The sequence below is a fragment of the Ictidomys tridecemlineatus genome, chromosome 15 (assembly GCF_052094955.1).
Source record: "Ictidomys tridecemlineatus isolate mIctTri1 chromosome 15, mIctTri1.hap1, whole genome shotgun sequence".
Classification (NCBI taxonomy): domain Eukaryota; kingdom Metazoa; phylum Chordata; class Mammalia; order Rodentia; family Sciuridae; genus Ictidomys; species Ictidomys tridecemlineatus.
The window spans coordinates 9,285,873-9,305,845 of NC_135491.1; the positions used below are offsets into that span (position 1 = coordinate 9,285,873).

At 53.5% G+C, this 19,973-nt stretch overlaps 1 protein-coding gene across 1 annotated transcript in view; it reads right to left on the minus strand.

The window, feature by feature from the left end:
• Positions 1-7,614: 7,614 nt before the first annotated feature.
• Positions 7,615-19,973, minus strand: part of Arhgap35 (Rho GTPase activating protein 35) — a 121,793-nt gene continuing 109,434 nt past the window's right edge. Inside the window, exons 5-7 of the mRNA XM_078031811.1 lie at positions 19,177-19,308; positions 13,049-13,154; positions 7,615-11,823 (exon numbers count right to left, since the gene is read on the minus strand). Of these exons, the coding sequence (XP_077887937.1) occupies positions 11,466-11,823; positions 13,049-13,154; positions 19,177-19,308 (596 nt within the window). The 3' untranslated portion in view covers positions 7,615-11,465. The remainder of the gene's footprint in view (positions 11,824-13,048; positions 13,155-19,176; positions 19,309-19,973) is intronic.

Here is a 19,973-nt window from a genome sequence, read left to right on the forward strand (position 1 = left end):
AAGTAGGGCAGGGATGTGGCTCAGTGGTCAAGTGCCCCTTCGTTCATTCCCAGTACCCCCCCCCAAAAAAAAAAATCAGTGTAAAATAATGCCTGGCACAGTGATGCACATTTGTAATTCCAGACACTCTGGAGGCTGAGGCAGGAGGATCACCAGTTCAAAGCCAGCCTCAGCAACTTAGGGAGGCTCCAAGTAACTTAGCAAGACCCTGTCTAAAACTAAAAAACCGAAAGGGCAGGGATGTGGCTCAGTGGTCAAGCACCCTTGGGTTTCAATCACTAGTACAAAAAAAATAATTAAAATAAAATTATATAGGGCTGGGGTTTGGCTCTGTGGCAGAGCGCTTGCCTATCATGAGTGAGGCCCTGGGTTCGATCCTCAGCACCTCATACAAGTAAATAAAATAAAGGTCCAACAACAACTAAAAAATATTAAGAATAAATAAATAAATAAAATAATATAAAAAACAAAGAAGTCCTGAAAGTATGGGCTGGGGTGGTCGCTCCGTGGTAAAGCACTTTCCTCACACGTGTGAGGCCCTGGGTTCGAGCCTCAGCACCTCATAAATAAGTAAAATAAAGGTATGTGTCCACCTACAACTAGAAAAAACAAAGTTCTCAAACCAAAGGTTTGAGAAGCCACGACTAAGCCATTTAAGGCTGACGGGCATATTAAGTCTGCTCCACAGTGTGACATACGCCCAGGGACGCCTGTGCCGTCACACACCCGACACGAAGACGAGGCCCCGTCCCAGAATCACTGACACCATCTCCAGGCTCCCTTAGTGGGCCTCAGTCTCCCACCTGTGAAATGGGTGGATGTTCATGGTCTCTGTGTCCTTGTCCTTTGGCAGCTTGGAGGACAACTTCTGGCCAGGGAGTGTCAGCCAGGCCCCCACGCTGGGACCCAGGAAGTCCTCCAGAAGGGCTCCAGATAACCCTTTGGTGTCTGGGATGCAGGCAGGGGCCGGCACCAGGAGGCAGAGTGGGGGTGGACTGGGCGGAGGGGCCTGTGGGGACAGCCGGTCCCCGGCAGCCCGGCCTCCCCTCCTCTCAGCTGCCCTGGGCTCTCTTTGGCTTCTCTCTGCTTTTCTTTGCGGTGCCGCGGGGATGGGGCCCGGCCTGGTGCGCGTGGGGTCAGCGCCGGGCCAGCTGAGCTGGGCGCATTCGCAGTGCGCGGCTCAGGGATGGGATCTGGGGGGTCAAGAAGAACCAGAGCTAGAGATGATTCCCCTGAGGACCAGGACGGGGTGGAGTGCCAGGCCAGAGGCAGGGGACGCTGGGGCGTGGGGTGCAGATGGAGGGTGCCCAGGTGCCACTGAATCTTCGTGATGGTTGTTATCGTTTGCACCAGGCAGACAGACAGGCATGGTATTTTTTTTATTTTGGTACCAGGAATTGAACCCAGGGGTGCTCACCACTGAACCCCATGCCCAGCCCTTTTCTGTATTTCATTTAGAGACCGGGTCTCGCTGAGTGGCTCAGGGCCTCGCTAAGTGGCTGAGGCTGCCTTTGAATTTGTGTTCCTCCTGCCTCAGCCTCCTGAGCCACTGGGATTACAGCGTGGCCACTGTGCCCGGCCGTTGTTCCTGTAGTTTAGTTGGAATAACAGGAATGGGGGGGCCTAGGGGATGAATGAAACTCCCCCCAACCCCATGTGGCCATCTTCAGCCCCAGGACCTCGGAATGTGACTATTTGGGACAGGGTTCACAGAGGTGATCAAGCTGGGGGGCCGCCAAGTCCTGATTTTTTGTCAAGGCAGCTCTAGGAAAGCAAGGCAGAGGGGACAGGAGTGGCCGCCTGTGGGGACAGAGCTGCTTTTGGGTGGAAATATTGTGAAATCGACCATGGTTTCAGTTGCATGACTCACAAATGTGCTAGAACCCACCACACACACAAAAACAGAACACAGGTGCCGGTGCAGGCCTGCGGCCCCAGAGGGCCCAGAGGCTGAAGATTGCAAGTTCAAGGCCAGCCTCAGCAATTCAGTGTGACCCTGTCTCAAAAAATAAAAAGGGCTGGGCTGGGGCTGGGGCTCAGTGGCTAAGTGCCCTGGGTTCAATCCTCACTCCCCCCAAAATTTTGCAATCCAGGTTTGGCGAGGATTTTGGGAAAATAAGTCCTTTATTTTATTTGGTGCTGGGAATTGAACCCAGGATCATTTTACCACTGAGCCCTAGATGTCCCCCAGCCCTAAATGGGTCCTTTTTAAAAAGTCAAGATGGCACCTGGTGCCAAATACTTGGGAGGCTGAGGTGGGAGGATTGCTGGAGTCCAGGAGTTTGAGGCCAGCCCGTGCAACGTGGTGTGCTGGGAGGAGACAGCTCAGCAGAGAAGAGCCTGCTGGTGTCGGGGGAGCCTTCTGGTCTGGGGCTGACTTGTTGGGAAATGTGGGGCACAAGGGTATGTGGGGAATCTCTGGGAAGGCTTTGAGGTGGAAGGACAGAAGGGGGGGGGGGCGACACACTTTGCTGCATGGCGGGGGAGTCTCTGGAGATGGGTTTATTTTGGCTTGGGCCCATAGAAGAAGCCATAGGAAGGCTGGGGACATGGCTCAGCTGGTAGAGGGCTTTCCTCATGCACAAGGTCCTGGGTCCAATCCCCAGCACCAAAAAAAAAAAAAAAAAAAAAAAAAAAAAAAGCCATTGGAAGTTCTTAGGTTGAGGAAGAGCCTGATTTAATTTTCTCTTTTTTCCCCCCTGTAGTCTGGGGATTGGACCCAGAGGCGCTTTTCCACTGAGCCACGTTCCCAGCCTTTTTATTTTTATTTTTTTAAATTTTGAGACAGAGTCTCACTAAGTTGCTGAGGCTGGCCTCAAACTTGCCATCCTCCTGACTCAGCCTCCCGAGTCACTGGGATTACACACATAATGGCTTAATTTCCATGTCTGGAGACAACCTCAGCTGCAGGACAGAAAAGGAACTGCATATCATACTGGGTGGCTGGCGGGGAGTGAGAGCAAAATCCCAGCTGAGGGGGTGACAGGAAGAGCACATGGGGGAGGTGGTGGGGACCGCCACCAGGAGACAAATTGCTCAGATTCTGTGGCTATTTCAAAGGCAGAACTGCTGGAGCCACGTATGGCGCACACCTGTGATCTCAGCGACCTGGGAGGCTGAGGCAGGAGGATCTCGCCTTAGAAACTTAGTAAGACTTTGTCTCAAAATAAAAAATTAAAAAAAAAAGGGCTGGGGATGGCGCGGTGGTGGAGGGTGCTGGGTTCAATCCCTAGTAAGGGTGGGGGAGGGAAGTCGGGGCGGGCAACCAGACCCAAGTGTGGTGAAGGGACAGGGGTGGGCAGGCGCAGGCTGGGCGGGGACATTGAATCCAGCTTCCTAGAGCTGATTCCTGTTCTTGGGGCCTCCAGGGGAGCTGGACATGCCATCCGGTTTGGGGGTCAGACGAGTGGGAGCCAACCTGGGTCCCCTAGTTTGTGTTGAACGAGTCACTTGCCCCCTCTGTGCAGTTTCTCCATCCACTAAATGGGGATAATGTTAGGCCCATGTCGCAGAACTATGTGAGCTGACAGATGAAAGGGTGAAGACAGGCACTTGTAAGTGCGCTAACTGTGGGTTTTGTAATATTATTTCATCGCTGGTGTTTGTCCTCACTAGCAGGCTGGCCTGGGCAGGCCTGTCTCTCCAGTCCCTTCTTTACTGCACCTCCTCTCAGCTCCTCTAAGCCTGGTTAAGTCTCTCCCTTGCTCAAGCCACATCCACGGACGGACGAGCTTTAAGCTTATTATCTTGCCCTGCAAGGCCCTGTGTGGCCTGGCCTCTGACCTCCTGTGACTGCATGACAGTAAACGGGTGGCTGGCTGGATGAATGCATGAAATGACAGGATTCGGAGGTCATTCTCTGGTCTTGGCCAGCTCCTAGGACACTTCAGTTCCAACCACCGGTCCTCACAACCTGTCTCCTCCCCAGTCTCCAAGGCTCCTAATCTTAACAATCTTCATGAGAAAAGCCTCCACCAGCCTCTAGCACTGGCCGCCCCACGGGGCTGCTGGGCAAGGCGGCGCTCTGCTGACCCCTGGTGGCCACGGGGAGGAATGCAGGAGCTGGTGTGTCTCTGGAGCCCCTGGGAGGCGTCTCTCACAGTCTCGGTTTTTAACAGTCTATCTTCTGGACCCCAGGAGACCCAGAACCCCACCTCTCCTCTCCTCTTTCTGTCTTGCTCTGGTCTGATCCATCGTCACCTCCTAACTGAGCTCCTGGATCCCAGGATCAAACTTCCATATTCCTCCTTTTGCCCCAGATTCCTGTAGGTTCCAACCTTCACATTGTTAATTGTCACATTTTTTTTTTTCTTTTTTGGTGCTGGGATTGAACCCAGAGGCACTTAACCACTGAGTCACATACCAGCCCTTTTATTTTACCTATTTATTTTTTAATATTTTTAAGTGGTAAAAATATTTAAAAAATTAAAGGGCTGGGGCCGGTGTTATAACCTTCTTTATTTTTATGTGGTGCTGAGGATGGAACCCAGAGCCTCACATGTGCTAGGCGGGCTCTACTGCTGAGCCAGGACCCCAGCACCGCCCCCCAGCCCTTTTATTTTTTTATCTTCTGTCAGGGTCTTGATAATTTGCCCATGCTGGCCTTGAACTTGGTATCGTCCTGTCTCAGCCTCAGAATTTCTTGGGATGACAGGTGTGTACTACTGTGCCCAGCTCTGCTTTAATTTAAAAAGTTTTTCTTAAGAGTAGTTTTAGGTTTATAGCTAGTTTGATTTTTCAGAATCATACCGAATAAAAATGCTGAAGCGTTTTGATGCTGACTGCTGTTTCCTGTAGGTGCTGTACCTGGGGTGGTGCCTCCCTGGCCTTCCTGCCCCTGCTCCCCAAGGCTCCTGTCTCCACAGCGCATTCTGCTTGCTAATGGGTGTCTCTCATTAGGGTCTCAGGTCCACGCAGGAATCTTTGTTGTGTTCATGGCTGTGTCTTCTGGGGCCTGACAGAGAGCAGATGCTCAGGAAATCTATGTTAAATGGGGGTGGGGGGCACCGGGATCTAGCTCAGTTGGTAGAGTGCTTGTCTCGTATGCACAAGGCCCTGGGTTCAACCCCCAGTCCACACACACACACACACACACACACACACACACCAAAAAAAAGTTAAAAAAAGAGGGGGGGGGCTACAATCTGAAGGAGCAACTTAACCACTGAGCCATATCCCCAATCTTTTTTATTTTTAATTTCTTTTTGTAGTTGTTGATGGACAGCATGACATTATTTATTTTTATCCTTGCTAAGGACTGAACCCAGTGCCTCACACGTGCTAAGCAAGCACTCTGCCACTGAGCCACATCCCAGCCCTTTTTTATATTTTATGTAGAGACAAGAGTCTCACTGAGTTGCTTAGGGCCTTGCTAGGTTGCTGGGGCTGGCTTTGAACTCATGATCCTCCTGCCTTAGCCTCCGGAGCAGCTGGGATTACAGGCATGCACCACTGTGCCTGGCTCTTAGAGAACTTTTTCTATGAAAGCAAAGGAATCTATGTTGGTTTGAGAGTCAAGAAGAGCCTTTGCTGTCCATGAAGCTAAAGAGGGAAATGTGTGTGTAATAAATAATTTATATAGGGGCTGGGGATATAGCTCAAAGTGCCTGCCTTGCATGCACAGTCCCTGGATTCAATCACATCACACACACACAAAAAATAAGTAAATAAATAAATTATATATATATATATATATATATATATATATATATATATATATATATAAATAATTCCATATAAGGTGGGGTGAAGGGGGAAGGGAATGGCTTGAGTGGGTGGACCCTGGCTGGACCGGAGGGTACCAAAGGAGGAAGGCTCCCAAGAGGTTGGCAGGAGGCCTCATGGCCTGCTGAAGAATCTGGGCTTCCTCCAAGGGCACTGGGGAGCCCTGGAGGGTGCTGAGGGAGTGACGTGGCCTGATTCAAGTTTTGAAAAGCTTCTTTAGCTGCCACCTGGAAAGGCTGAGACTGGAGGCTGGGAGGAGGCAGGAAGGATGTCCTGGTGACATGGGTGGCAGGGAACCGGGAGGGAATTGAACCTGGGAGCTGTACCAGGTTGACAGCAAAGGGAGCAGGACACCTTGGGGTCGCTGGCTTGTGAAATGTCCCGGGGACACACAGATTTGGAGGAGATGTAAGGGGTTTGGCTTGGGTGTGTGTCACACTAAGATCCTCGAGGGGAGCATCGCAGGCAGGTGGACACGAGTGAGGTGCTTGAGCAGAGACTGGCTGAGACACTGGCTCCCAGGTCAAGGTCAGGGTGGGCCGGCTGCATTCTGCAAGCTGAGCAGAAGCAGCTGGTGGCCATCCTGGACGGGCATCTGGGAGAACCACAGAAGCTGCCCCGGAGGCTCTCCACCTGGGTGGACAGTGGCTGAGAGACACAAGGACGAAAGTACACAAGAGGAACATCAAGAGCACCAGGACTGAGACCAGCTGTGAGAGGGCCCTGTGAGAGGGGTTTTTGGGCTGGGGCTCGGGCTCAGTGGTAGAGCGCTCACCTGGCATGCGTCAGGCACTGGGTTCGATCCTTAGCACCATATAAAAATAAAGCAATAAAATAATGAAATCATGCCCACCTATAACTAAAAAATATTACTATTATTACTAATATTTTAAAGAAAGAACGAGTGCTGAAGCATTCTTGGCTTCCAGAGAGGCCTGTGGTAGGTGAGAGATGCTGGGCAGACCCACGTAGGAAAGGGGCCGAGGGAGAATTTCTAGAGGAAGGCTGGCTTTGGAGGCAGGCGGGAACCTGGGGAGAGCTGAGGGTGGACAGAGGGCACTGCAGCCACCTGCCCTCGGGGTGACTCTGAGGAGTTGGATGGAAGCGGGGAAGAGCAGGCTGAGTGGGGCGCAGTCCCGCGTGGATAGCAAAGTGCAGGGTCCAGTAAATAAGCAGCTCTATTTATTTGTCCGACTGCCCAGCTGAGAAGCCCAGAGCAGGCGGCACTATCTCCTGTGCCCGCTGCTGCTGCTGGCAGTGGCTGCCTGCAGAGGGGGGTGCACTGGGTCAACCCACAGGGTCATGTCTCCAACGGACTTGGGCTGGGGTGGCCGTGGGGAAGGCACCTGTGTGAAGTTCCTGCCCCAGGTTAGGGCAAAAGGCAAGGTCAAGGACAGGGAGGGCAGTGAGAGGAGTCGTCTAGGTGAGCCTGGGCGGGGTCTGCGCTGGGATGGAGCACAGGGACTGGCAGGGCTGAGGCCAAGGCCTGCTTGGGTGGTGGGCGAGGGTAGGGGGGAGTGGGACTGAGTGGGCCCCTCAAGCCTGCGGGCAGAGGTGGTTTGTTTGGTGCAGAGGTTTCTTTGGGAGGCAGCCAACCACCACCACTGAAGGCATTGTCCTTGATCTGGTGGTGACAATGTCGGACTGCAAGGACAGGCAACCTGCTCTGGTAAGAGGAGAGGCTGGGCCCCTGGCCGGTTCCCGCTCCCTTCCCCGGGACCCTCCTGACCTCTGCCTCCCAGTGCCCCAGACTGGGGCGTGACGGACAGTGACAGTGGGAAGCTGCGCAGGCGACAAAGGCCATGGAGGTGGGAGAGAGGGCCGCACGCACTCGCAGGACCCCAGGCTGCAGCCCACCCCTGGGCTGGGGGCGCCCTTCATGCTCTCAGGTTTGGTTTTTTACAAGATTGATTTATTAACTATGATACATATCACATAAGGCCTTTCAGTTCTTTACACCATTCCCATTGAGACAAGTACAATACTTTGTAGCAAATACATGATTTTAAAAAACAAAACCAAACAAAAACACCTCGGTCAGAGATGCCTCAGCCTTGTTGAGGGCTGGCCATGCACTAATCAGGCTGGAGCCTCACACCCCACGACTGTTAAAAGAAAAGCCTGGAAATTAAGCAACACTCCTAACACCAACTAGAGCGGTCCTGGTTAAAGCCCCTAAAATACGAGAAATAATTGTTATACTTTCTTTACATACAGTTTCCACTTTGCTGCAAAACAGAATTTTGGGCACACGGCCAGACTACTAACACATTTCAATACCATTAATGTTTGTTTTTCTCAGGAAACTCAAAATATTTGTTAATTCAACATATATAAAGGTCATTTAACATGTGAAAATACAAGTACCAGAAAAATAAGCCGGCAGCAGCACTATTCCAAATTTTTCAAACAGTTTTATTCCCATACATTTCCAAGACATTTCCTTTTTTTTAAAAAAAATGTACACAGGGAACATGATTTTTTTTTAAATGCAAACAATAACTTACGCCCTGTCTCAACTACATGGATAGCAAGTGGCATCGCTGCTGTCAGGAGGGGCACAGGGAAACAGGCTGCCAGGTGTTGGGGCCGCCCCGCACCCATCCCCAGGGTCCTCGAGTGACGAGGTCACCTTCTCCCTAGGTGCAGACGCGCGGTCAAGCCCGCCTGGCGAGGAGCGCTGCTCCTGCTTCCCCTGCCACATGATCTGCACAGCCCGCAGCCCCAAGCAGGTCTACTCTTTTGGGGAGCAGACCTGGCCCCCCACCTGCACAGTAAGCCTTCTGCTCACAGGACAGGAAGCAGCACAAGCAAAAATCACATTTGGTGACAATATGCTGCAGCTAGCCAGCCCACTGCCATATTTGGAGTTGAGGCCAGGGTGCCTAGTGGCCTAGGACCATCTATCAAGGGGACACTGGCTTCCACGGAACCCAGTCCCACAGACAAGGGGCTGAAGCCTAGTCTGGGGAGGGAGGGCTCTGTCCCAAAACCTTCCGGCCAGCAAGCTGCTCTTACAAGTGATGTCACCCTCAAATGCAGTGGCAAAGGCAAATTCTGCCAGAAGCCTCATAAGCAGGGAAAACCAAGGGGGAGGGGCAGGCTCCCTTCACACTCCTCCTTAAAATGTTGAGGGATGGGAAGGGCAGGCGATGCAGAGCGTGTGCAGACGCCCAACAGTGACACAAGTCAGGAGTTCCAATGTTCCCAGGCCTGCAGCCTGCCTGGGTCTCTGTGCAGGGCAACCCTGGGGTACTGCCGAGCGGTGCCATCAGGCTATGCCCACCAAGAACAGCCAGGGGCGGCAGCTGGCCTGCTCTCCTGCTTTGGGCAAGAGCACTGGCTGCCACCCGGATCCGAATGATGTGCAGCCCACCCAGGGACCAGGCGAGAACGTTCTAGAGCTGACGGTCCTGGACAGGGGAAGGGTGGCAGGGTTCTGTGCAAGGCCAGCGTGTCCTAGTGAAGCCCTAGGTGCTCTCCCTTTCAGATCTGATTGCTGTCCTGACTGCCACCCCTGCCATGCCCGACGAAGTGTCCTTGATCCCCTGGGTCCTGGGAAGCAGGACTTGAAGGCTGAGGAGTCAGGGCAAGGGGAACCTGTAGCTCCCTGCACGCTCAGGCTCTCCTGGGACCCGGGCGTCAGTGCCCACTGCCCAACTCCGGTGCCCTGGGGGCAGTGGGCAGGAGGCCCCAGCCTGGCTTCTGGTACTTGTGCAAGGGTTAGGGTGCAAGGCAGCGCCTCCCACAGCCACCCTCCTGTCCCCACAGAGCATAGCAGCAGAACTTGTGGAAACGGCTGGCCAGTGTGGGAATTGGTTGCCTTTACCCTTGGTACAAACAAGGGACTCCACCAACATGGTTTCCCTGCAGCCCCAACTCCTTGAAAAGCCAACTGGGAGAGCAAGATGTAGATAAAGTAGAGGGGTAAATGAAGCCTCTTCCCCATCTGCCTATGGCTCAGGGCTGTGGGGACTGGAGGGCTAGAGGACAGACCACCAGCCTCAACCGAATCCAGCAGCACTACCCCTCCAGCCACCCAGACCTACAGCTCCAGGTGTTACAGACCCACTAGAGGGGAGGAAACCAGCACCCAGCACCCACACACAACGCGTCTGTACCTTGGGTTTGGTTTTATGTTCTTAGGTAATATAATGGGCTGGGGTGTAGCTCAGTGGCCTGACAAAAGGCCCTGGGTTAACCCCCAGCACTGTAAAAAAAAAAAAAAAAAAAAAAGTAAAGTCACAAAACTCTTGGGGGTAATTTAGTGTTTCTAAGCACCTTATTTTGCCATCAAGAACTCGACAGCTGGTTTACCCAAAGGACCTAGTGGGCACAGTGCCCGCCTCTACCAGCAGGTGGCAGCACTGCTCACCTGGAGGCCTCTCCTGCAGTGCGGTGCGGTGCGGTGCCCTGTGATGGGGAGGCCCTGGGAACCTACCATGCAAAAGCTGTTTCTAAAGTGCAATGACAAGTGAGGAGCCTCTCTGCCCCTCCCCTACACCCAGGGCTGCGGAGGCCGTGATGCCACCATGAAAATGAAAACTTGGGGGATAGGGTAGTGGCCCTTCCAGTAGAGGTAGGGGGTGGAAATGGCTCTTGGGGCGGGTGGAAAGACCTGGCAGGGCCAGGGTGGTGATGACAGGAAGGCAAAATGCCTGTGTCTTGAGCTGTGTGCTCCTGTGAGGGCCCCAGCAGACAACCCTGCCTGCCCACATCCCAGACACGCCTGCTGGTGTCATTCCACTTTAACACCAAACGCACCAACCCAGGCCCCAGGTGCCCACCTCACCCCATGTGCACAAGTAGTGTTTCCTTAGCAGTGTAGTGTGTTGGCAGCGGGGCCAGGCTGGTCCCACCTGCAGCTCTCCCACCAGGGGCTGCAACCATCTTGGGGAGAGGGGATTTGCTGAAAGGACCTAAGTGGGACCCAAAAGGCTCACAGGCCTCTGCTCCGGACATCCTTATTTTGCTCTGAGCCTTCGGGGCCACCTCCATCTGTCCACCTGCCCGCAGAGGTGGAAGACGGTGGAATCTCGAGGTCTGCGGTTTCTTCCTCCTGCGGTTGACTCGTGGGCGGAGCCTTCACCCTCTTCCAGTGTTCCTACAGGTGTGTCCAGAAGCCTGTGAAGCGGGGATCTGGGATGGAGAAGTCACACTCTCTTCGGTCCAGGCACAAAGCTATCCTCCCCTGGTTCTCATCAGCTGGGCAGACGCCCCCATATGTACCTTGGGTTGGCAGAACTGAGACCTACATGTTCCTGAGGACCCCCAGGGCAGGTATGTGTGGGCAGACAATGAAGGTGGGAAGAGACAAAAGGGGTGCCAGCCCTGCCCGGGGCAGGCCTGCATTCAGAATGTCCTCCTCTGGCAGAGGCCAGGGTTCTGGCCCAGTACTGGGGTCTGCACAAGCAGGGAGACACCCTGAGGCTGGTGTGCACAGCTGGGCGAGGTGGTCCAGGGAGCAGCGGAAGAGCACTTGGGGCTGCTGCCTGACTAGGTCAGTCATTAAAGTGGTCCGAGTCGAAGGGCAGGGCCCCACTGCTGCTGCTGGGCTTGGGTGCCTGACAGCCTAGCTTGTGGAGGACACGAGCTGGTCCCCGCGCTGAGGTCTTGAGAACTGACAGGGAAGAGGGGCACTTGGCTTTGGCCCCTGCCCCAGAAGCTGTGGTTGTGTTCAAGGCTGAGTGCCACGCTGTTTAAGAGAAGACCAGTTCCCCGTTGCCCCAGGCCCTGATGGCTCACAACGTGTGTTCGGCTTGAAGCTGGGAGGGGAGCAGTGGCTGCATGGGGGACTGTGGGGTGGGTGGTGGTGACTGGGGGGGTGACGGCTGACTGGTGACAGGCGTGGAGGTGAGGAAGGGGACGGTGGCAGCCACAGCCGAGGGGGAGCTGGGCACGGCACCTGGGGGCTCGCTGATGGGGCGGTTGTAGAAGAAGAAGGGGCACTGCTGGATGAAGAGCTCGATGATTGTCTGGTAGGTGCGCGTGGCCGTGAGCGCGTCCATGGTGCTGAAGTCGGGCCTCATCAAGGTGGGCCAGAAGCAGATGGAGAGGTTCTCGCTGGTCATGAGGTTCACCTTGTTGTTGTGGCTGACTCTGCAGGTGACACCAAACCCACAGTCAGAGCTCCACAGTCAGAGTGACCCACTGTCACTGGGCCCAACCACTGAGAACCTGGGACTGCCTTGGCTTTCCGTGCCTGCTCCTCTTGCTCCAGGGGCTCCTGTGGCGAGCATGCAAGGCTGCCACAGGCGAGGAAGAGTGAAAGCCCTGGCCCACAGGCACCTTCCAAACCCTGGGGGGTGGATGGAACCCTCAGGGACCGACTCACCAGACAACCAAGTGGGTGATGGTGCTCTGGCTGTGCAGAGAGATCTCTGTGGTCCCAAGCCAGAGCTCCATAACATACCAACAAGCCTATTCTTGTATGTGAATGCATCTGGGGACAGTTAGACAGCCTTCCTGACTGCAGTGGCCACACTCCCTCCACTGGGGTCTGCTCTTCTTGTGGCACAGCCCTTCTGCACAGCGTCCTGTCACATACCAGCTGGGAAATTCGGAAGCTGGAGATGGACTCTGGGAGGTTTCTAGGGGCAGATCTCTCGGGGTACCAGTGTGCACCAGAGAACCTTCCCTCCTGCTAGTTAAGAGGAGGTGGATGCCCTCAAGTCCATCAAAGCCAAGGGCACAGTCTGGTGTGGGGCCCGACTCTGTCCAGGAGAAGCCCACATGCCGTGCACCTGGTGGGAGGGGAAAGGACACTCAGGCCAGTGACTATTAAGGCCCTTCCCCTCCCACCAGCTGGGGCCATGTGGGCTTCTCCTGGACAGAGTCAGCTATTCCTGTGGGGGAAGCTAAATAGCAGCATGGCAGGCTGGGGCCCGACCTTTCAGCCAGGATGAGGATGTAGGCCTTGTTCTACTGTTAACTAACCTGGCTGTCCATCTCCCCACTTTTTTTTTTTTTTTTTTTTTTTTTTGGTACCAGGAATAGAAACCCAGAGGCACTTAACCACTGAGCCACATCCCCAGCCCTTTTTCATATTTTATCTAGATATAGGGTCTCACTGAGCTGCTTAGGGTCTTGCTAAGTTGCTGGGCTGACTCTGAACTCACAATCCTCCTGCCCAATCTCCGGAGCTGCTAGGATTACAGGCATGCACCTGGCTGTTTATTTTTTGAGACAGGGCTGGCCTAGAACTTGCTATCTATTCTCCTACCTCAGCCTTCCACTGGTGTGACAGGTGTGTGCCACGGGGCCTAGGTGGCTGTCAATTTTTCAGAGGGAGAAAAAAAAACAGCCAGAAAGTCCTGCAACCTACTTGTTTAGGTGAGAGATGACGTATTTGAAGACTTCATGGTTTTCCTTTGGGAATTTCTTTAATACCTCCTTAAGGGCATGTAATTTCTGCTCCCGGTCGTTGATCTCTGAGGAAATAAAATCAAAGACTTTCATGGCCAAGGCTGGTGGGTGTTCAGTGGCCCAAGGCAGAGCTGGGGAAGTGATGGAAGTTGTGGGCTGGCGGCACATCAGGGCACACTGTGCAGCGGGCCTTCTCTGAGGGCACCTGGGGCTGTCACAAGGCCTGCCTGAGCCCCAGGGCCAGGCCCACCTGTGTCCCAGCCCCCTGCTGAAGGGCAGTATTATGTGCCTGGGGCTTCCTGGCCCCCACCACCCAAGAAGCAATCATCCAGAGACTCTACCATAAAGAACACCATTCTTTTGCTCCTCTGGTTGCCCTTGGAGACAGGCACCCTGATGCAGAAAGGCTGCTCGCTTCCTGACCAGACGAGCGCTGCGACCCACCCACGCCAACAGGCTGTCTACGAAGGGAATCCGTCACAAGACCAGGTCTCTGTCCTCCCTGGAGACACAGAATGCCTCTATCCACTGCCCTGCTGGAGGAGCGGATGGCAGCAGTGGGGAGCTTCATGCAGCTCAGAGCGACTCTGTACCCTCCTCCCCCACTGCCACCACACTCTGCCCATTGTGGAGCCCTCACGTCCTGGACAGGAAAAACAAGCAGCCCTAGAAGAAGCGCAGAGTTCACTTCAGGCCTGGTGCAGTTGGCCCCACAACCCTGAGGAGGGCACTGTTCTGCCCCATTTCAAGATGAGGAACCGGGAGCCCAGAGAGCTTACAAGACAGGGAATCAAAGCCTGACCAACTGGCTGCAGAGTCTGAGCTGTGACCACGGGGCTCCCTGGTGTCCTGGCTCTCCTCCCTGAAGGGGCCTGCTCCACCTTGGCTGGTGAGGCTTCGTTTCTCTGTAACATTTATCTGAAGGTTCCCACCTCAATGGCACACTCTACAGACTGAGATTTAAAATTCTTTACTGTTATGTTTCAATAAAGCCTGTAAAAAACAAACAAACAAACAAACAACCGCAGGGGGATGGAGACTGCAGGGACAGAGGAAGCACGTGCACAACTCCAGGTTTCATTTGATAAAATAATCACGCCCCTTCCAGATGCTAGTGCGCACAGGTCTCTCTGTAGGTGCCTGCACGACACAAACACAGCTGTGTTTGTTTTAATCAAGCACTTACGGCACCTTCACAGAAGAGCTGAGTCAGGAAGTGGGGCTGGCCAGGCCACCATGTGGATGCCCCCTGTCCTTCCTCCCCAGGGAGCAGCAAGGATGGGTGTTTCCCTTCTTTCTTCCTTGGGGCGATTATGGAGCCTGCTCTGATAACTCCGGTGACCTGTGATGGTGGTGATGGAAACCCAGCCCCCTCAGCAGCACTTCAGCCAGGAACCTGAGAAGGGCCCTGATAGTTACTAGCCTGCGTGTCCTTTCCCCTCCCACCAGCTGCATGGCAAGACCCTGGCAGAGGCTCTCAGGGAGTGGGATCACTGCAGGCTCAGACCAGCAGCCTCTTCACATAGAAAAGACACCAGTGGCCTCTCGGTTGGGACAGTACGGGAACTTGCTGCAGAATTCCCAGCAGCTCTCCCTGCAGCACTCATCAATGCCTCAGTGGAAGGTGAAGCTGGGCTACACCCGTGGTGGACCAGAAGACTGCCCAAGTGGTCATAAAAGCCACAACATTGGTGCCAGGGCAGCTGAGCATTGTACCAGGCTCCTCTCCCAGGTCAGCCATCTGTTCTGGGTTCCCTGTCATGCCTCTGCTGTCATTAATTCCATCAAAAAGGAAAGTGATGGGGGCCCCACATGAGCAGGCCTCTTGTAGACAGCAAGAAAGCTCACTGTGGGGTCGGCTGAGCCAAGACAAGTCTGGGGCATAGAGTAGGCAACTGAAAGTAGCTGAGACTCCAAGAACTCATGAGGAAGAACAAAGGACAGGAGAGGCCACCAGGGACCTTAGAGACATCTCTCACAATAAAGAGAAACCAGCTCTCAAGATGATACAAAACTGGCAACGTCTCTAAATTGGTGGCATGGATCCAATCTCAATGTCCCTGCTTGGCTGCTTGCTATGTTTGGCACCCTGGTCACCAATTGAGCTGTAAGCTTAGATCTGTTCCTGCTGACTCAGTATCTGGAGCTGATAGTCTCAGACCACCTTGTACACTTGCATCAGAAGAAAAGGAAAAGGCCTGCCTGGATCAAGGTCATAGGCCTAGTGATACATAAAACACAGGAGGTGTGCAACTCCCCTTCTGCCAGGTGGTAGACCCCAGGGCCAGGCTGTCCTGTGGGCATGATCTTATGACATGCTGTTCAGTGTCTCCTGCCCCTCCCCACTGAGGCAGGGACTACATAATGTCTGTCCACTGCCATCTGTCCCTGTCCATACCCAGCCTGGTGCATATGTGTATCTGTGAAATTAATCAGCCTCTGCTCGGCAGTGAGGAGCACCATGCCCCTAAGCATCTATCTGGAGAGACAAGAGAAAGGTAAGGTCCCAGAATCAGCAATGTCACAAGGCAGTACAGGAACGGGAGCCCCAAAGGTGGCAGGACCTGTCTGCTTGTGACCTTGACAGTGAGTGGTTTGTTATCTCTTGCCTCACCTGTCAAATAGGAAGGGTAAACATAATAAGCCAGTACTCTGAGCCACTTCCCTTTGACAATCTGATGAAAGCTACTGACCTTCCTCCTAGACTGAGACAGACTGATTTTATGAGCACGTTTTGAGGGCTGAGGACCTTGGAACTGCAGGTCCTCAGCTCAGACACTCTGGCCTGAGATGGAGTCAGCTCTAGGACCCCTGCCAACACAAATGCCCTAATACAAGGTTTACTTGGACTGGATGGACTGGAGGGAGCCTGAATGAGGAGGGGGTGTTGTGAGGAGAAAAGGACAAGACTGAGAACACCTATGTTCTTGGGCAGGTGACACATGGGAGGACAAGAGATGGCAATATAAAGCTGCCTTCTCTGCCTCCTGGAATCCTGTTCCTACCTGAAACCACAGTTCAGAAGACACCTCTGCCGTGTGGCCGCCCCCCGCACAGTGTTCGTCGTACTCTATCGAGCTCAGCTTGATTCGTTCTGTCTGTAGGGACCTTCAGTGGGTCTCCAGGGAGGGCATGGATTAAAGAGCCTGCCAGTCAGTAGCAGTATGACTCTGAGCCTTAAGCCAAGGAGCATCACCTCTGATAGCCTTAGTGTCCTCCTCTGTGAAATGGGAGATATAATACCATCTGCCTCAAATGCTAAGGGCTATCAGGCCTGGCAGCCAGGTCAGGCATACCGCAAGCACACAGCATCTTGCGTGAGCTCTGGCTGAAGTTCATTTCTAAATCTCCCACATATCACCTTGACCATGGTAGAAGATAACTGGTGAATAATCACAAAAATCTGCACTTTGTGGGCACATTTTCAGCAATGTTCAAAAGTTCTGGCATTAACAGACCAATTGTACAGTGACCCTGATCTCTGTTGTGATGAGATCTGAAACCAGGTCCACGCCTGAACACAGGCACAGCTGCTCTGAGGCATTAAGTGGAAAGAGCTGGTCAAGTTGATGTTGCCATGGAAACCCAGCCAGTCTGGAAATAGCTACTTTGGGGCAGGGCAATTTTGTTCCTTACTGTTCCTTGACACTAACTTTTGCTCTGCCTGATACCTCTGGCTCAGTAACAACTACCACCAACATACACAGCCCCACTTTCTCTCAATTGCTTTGGCTGCGAGAGGGATCCACTCCTCCCCTACCCTTCTTCCAGGTTCAAGACAACGGAGGAACCAGCTGACTGGTGTGGGGCACAGGAAACACACAATGGGAGAGGAAGCTGCGAGCCTCCACCCTTTTCCAGGCGGCTGCAGAAGCAGCAATAGCCTCCTCCCCGCAGTAGCACTGGAGGTGCTTAGGAAGGGCCGGTGATTCCCTATCAACCCCCTCTTCTCCTGCCCCTCCCCAGACAAGAAGATGCTATGCCAGCAGTTCACCAGGAAACAATAGCATTCTGTTGGGTGTCAGGATCTGATCCGCCTCTAGATGGCGCCAAGTCAAGACAAAAGCAGAGAGGAATCCTGGCTTCCAGAAGGCTGTGTGCTCCTCCTCTAACTTCCGCTCAGAGATAAGCTTAGGTTGAAGGAGAGCTGGCTCTAGAGTTCTTAAAAAAAAAATTATTTTAATTATATATTTTTTGCAACAGGATCTGTCTGTTGCCCAGGTTGGCCTCAAACTTGCAATCCTCAGCCTCAGCCTCCCAAATTACTAGAATGGCCACCTTGCCCAGCTCAGAGAGAGATTTCCTATACCTTTCACCCCTGGGCCAGCCAGGAACCTGCTGGAGAAGGACTAACTTCCCTGAGAAACCCTGTCTCCTGTCTTCACCAGGCAACCCTTTGAGAGTCCCACAAGAACTATGTGCTGCCTGCTCCCTGGTGGGCTGCAAGACAGTTAGGAGCTGTGACTGCTCAGAGGCTGGAGTGGGGGCAGAACAAGGCCAATGTGGCACCCAGGCTGTGGAAACAAACACTACGAGAAATGCAGGCCATGGAAAAGTGGCACAGGGCCGCAGAGCGTAGCAGCCTCTGCAGGCTGGGAAGGGACTTTCTTAGCACCTGTTTTTTTTTTTTTTTTTGTACTGGGGATTTAACCCAGAGGCCCTTTACCACGGAGCTACCTCCCCAGCCCTTTTTTTATTTTTGAGACAGGGTTTTGCTAAGTTGCTGAAGTTGGCCTTGAACTTTCAATTCTCTGACCTCAGCTTCTGGAGTCATTGAGATTACAGGAGTTTGCCACTGTGCCTGGATCAGTACCTGCTTCCTTTAGAAGAGTCCAGGACACAGGACTCAGAGCTACGTTATCTATAACCTCTAAGAGTTCTTTCTGCTCATGTCACAGCCTTGTGAGTAAACTTGTTCAAAAGTCCCTTGGGCAGTGACAAGATTAGACTCATATCCAGACCCTGAGAAGCGTGCCTTTCTTCTTCCCACCCTGTCACTGGCAGCTGGAAAAGATACTGCACCTTCTGCAGCTGCCCAGCAATGCTGCTTCTGGGTCTTGGTCTGCTGAAGGGGCAAAGTAGGAAGGTTGCCTTTGGCTAAAAAAGAGAGTTAAGTGCCAGGTGGTGGGAAGCTCTGAGGTCAGGGCCCCTCCATGGCACTGCACAAAGCCCAGGCAAAGTGGGCTGGTGAGAAGTCCCCACCTTGTGGACAGACAGTTCCACAGCAGAAAGGCAGGCCAAGGCAGCAACAGATGACAGGGCAGGCAAGACGGTACCCAGAGGCTGCTATGAAAACCAGAGGGGCTCTGGGCATAGTGGCACATGCCTGGAATCCCATAAACTCAGGAGGTTGAGGCAGAAAAACAGAAAATTCAAGTCCAGGCTTCACAACTCAATGAGACTCCGTCTCAAAAAATAAAGGGCTAGGGAGTGTAGCTCAGTGGTAGAGCACCCCCGAGTTCAATCCCCACATACCATGAAACACAAAGCCAACCAACCAAACAAAAACACAGGTGCTCGTGTGCTACAGTGCTAAGTGAGGCTCTGGCCGGGGCCACTGAAGGTGACCCTTTTCCTCTAAAAGGGTCTTCCTAAGAGGCTGTATGGCTCCAGACCATTTAACTTTGTGACCTGAGAGGCAGGAGAAGAGGAACAAAGGGGAAAGGAAATCAAGACAGGGCTTTTTTTCACATCCTTGCCTCCAGGCATCTCCACAACTCACTTCACCAGCCATAGGGGCAGGAACAGCAGGACCAAACTAAGGCACAGGTAGGGTTAAGTCGGCCACAAGCAAAGGAGCAGGGATTCAGTGCAAGTCAAATAACAAAACCATGCACTTAACAGTTTTGGGGGAATCTGCAGCTCTCGGTACAACACTCACATGAGCACCTATGGTTTACAGAGGAAGGGACCAATCTGAGGTCCCTCTAGTGGTATCTTTCCTTTCCTTCTGTCCTTCAAAACTCAGCTCCAAGAACCAGAGTGTCCATTCTGAAGGCAGGACCGTCCCTACAGCGCTGCTCCCTGCAGTCTGCCCACAGGGTCTGCGTGCCCTAGCCCCAGGGCCACACGTGGTGCAGTACTCACTGTGCGCCTCCACCAAGTCGATCTGCATATTGTAGGGGACCAGGGGGTCTGGCAGTTCTGAGAAGAAGCTCTTCATGGCGCCTGCCACAGTGTTCACCGTGAAGTCTTTCTCTGCCAAGTCCAGATTGTGGTCTGAAAGGAAGTCAGACAGTGAGGCTAGGCAGAAGCAACAGGAGACTGAAGGCTTGGGAGACGCTAGAGAAGCTTGAGGTCCTGGGGATTCTGCCCAGGGTTCGCCAGGAGTCTGGGCAGGGATTAGGGTTAGCAGAGACTGGGAAGGAGGCAACATCCATGGGTCCTGCTGAAAAAGAGCCCGAGGTCCACGGGCATATGAGAGCCAACGCCTCTATCCCAGGTTGCTGGGCTGAACTCACCTCCACCCACTGGGAATGGGAATCGCACCCCTGCACCCTGGTTTTCTGTGCCACTTTCCTCCCCTTGTCCAGCTGTGAAGTGGTGCTGTCTTTCCTCACTTCCCTCCCTCCCAGGATCAAAAGGGGCTCTGCTGAGAGGCTGGCTTGCTGCGAGAAGGCCGTCTCCTTCTCTGTCCTCTATGGGGTAGAGGTGAGTCCACATTTTTCTTCCTCTGGCTCCTGCCTTCTGTGGTACCACTGGCTGCTTCTCTCGACATACTTCACTGCCTGCTTCTCTGCAGATACCATCTGCTGATGGATGTTGTGGTGACCATTCTGGGGAGCTGTCAGCTGTTCGGACTCATGCCGTACAGTTAGGTGCCACCCCCAGCCCTTTTTAATATTTTATTTAGTGACAGGGTCTCACTGAGCTGCTTAGGGCCT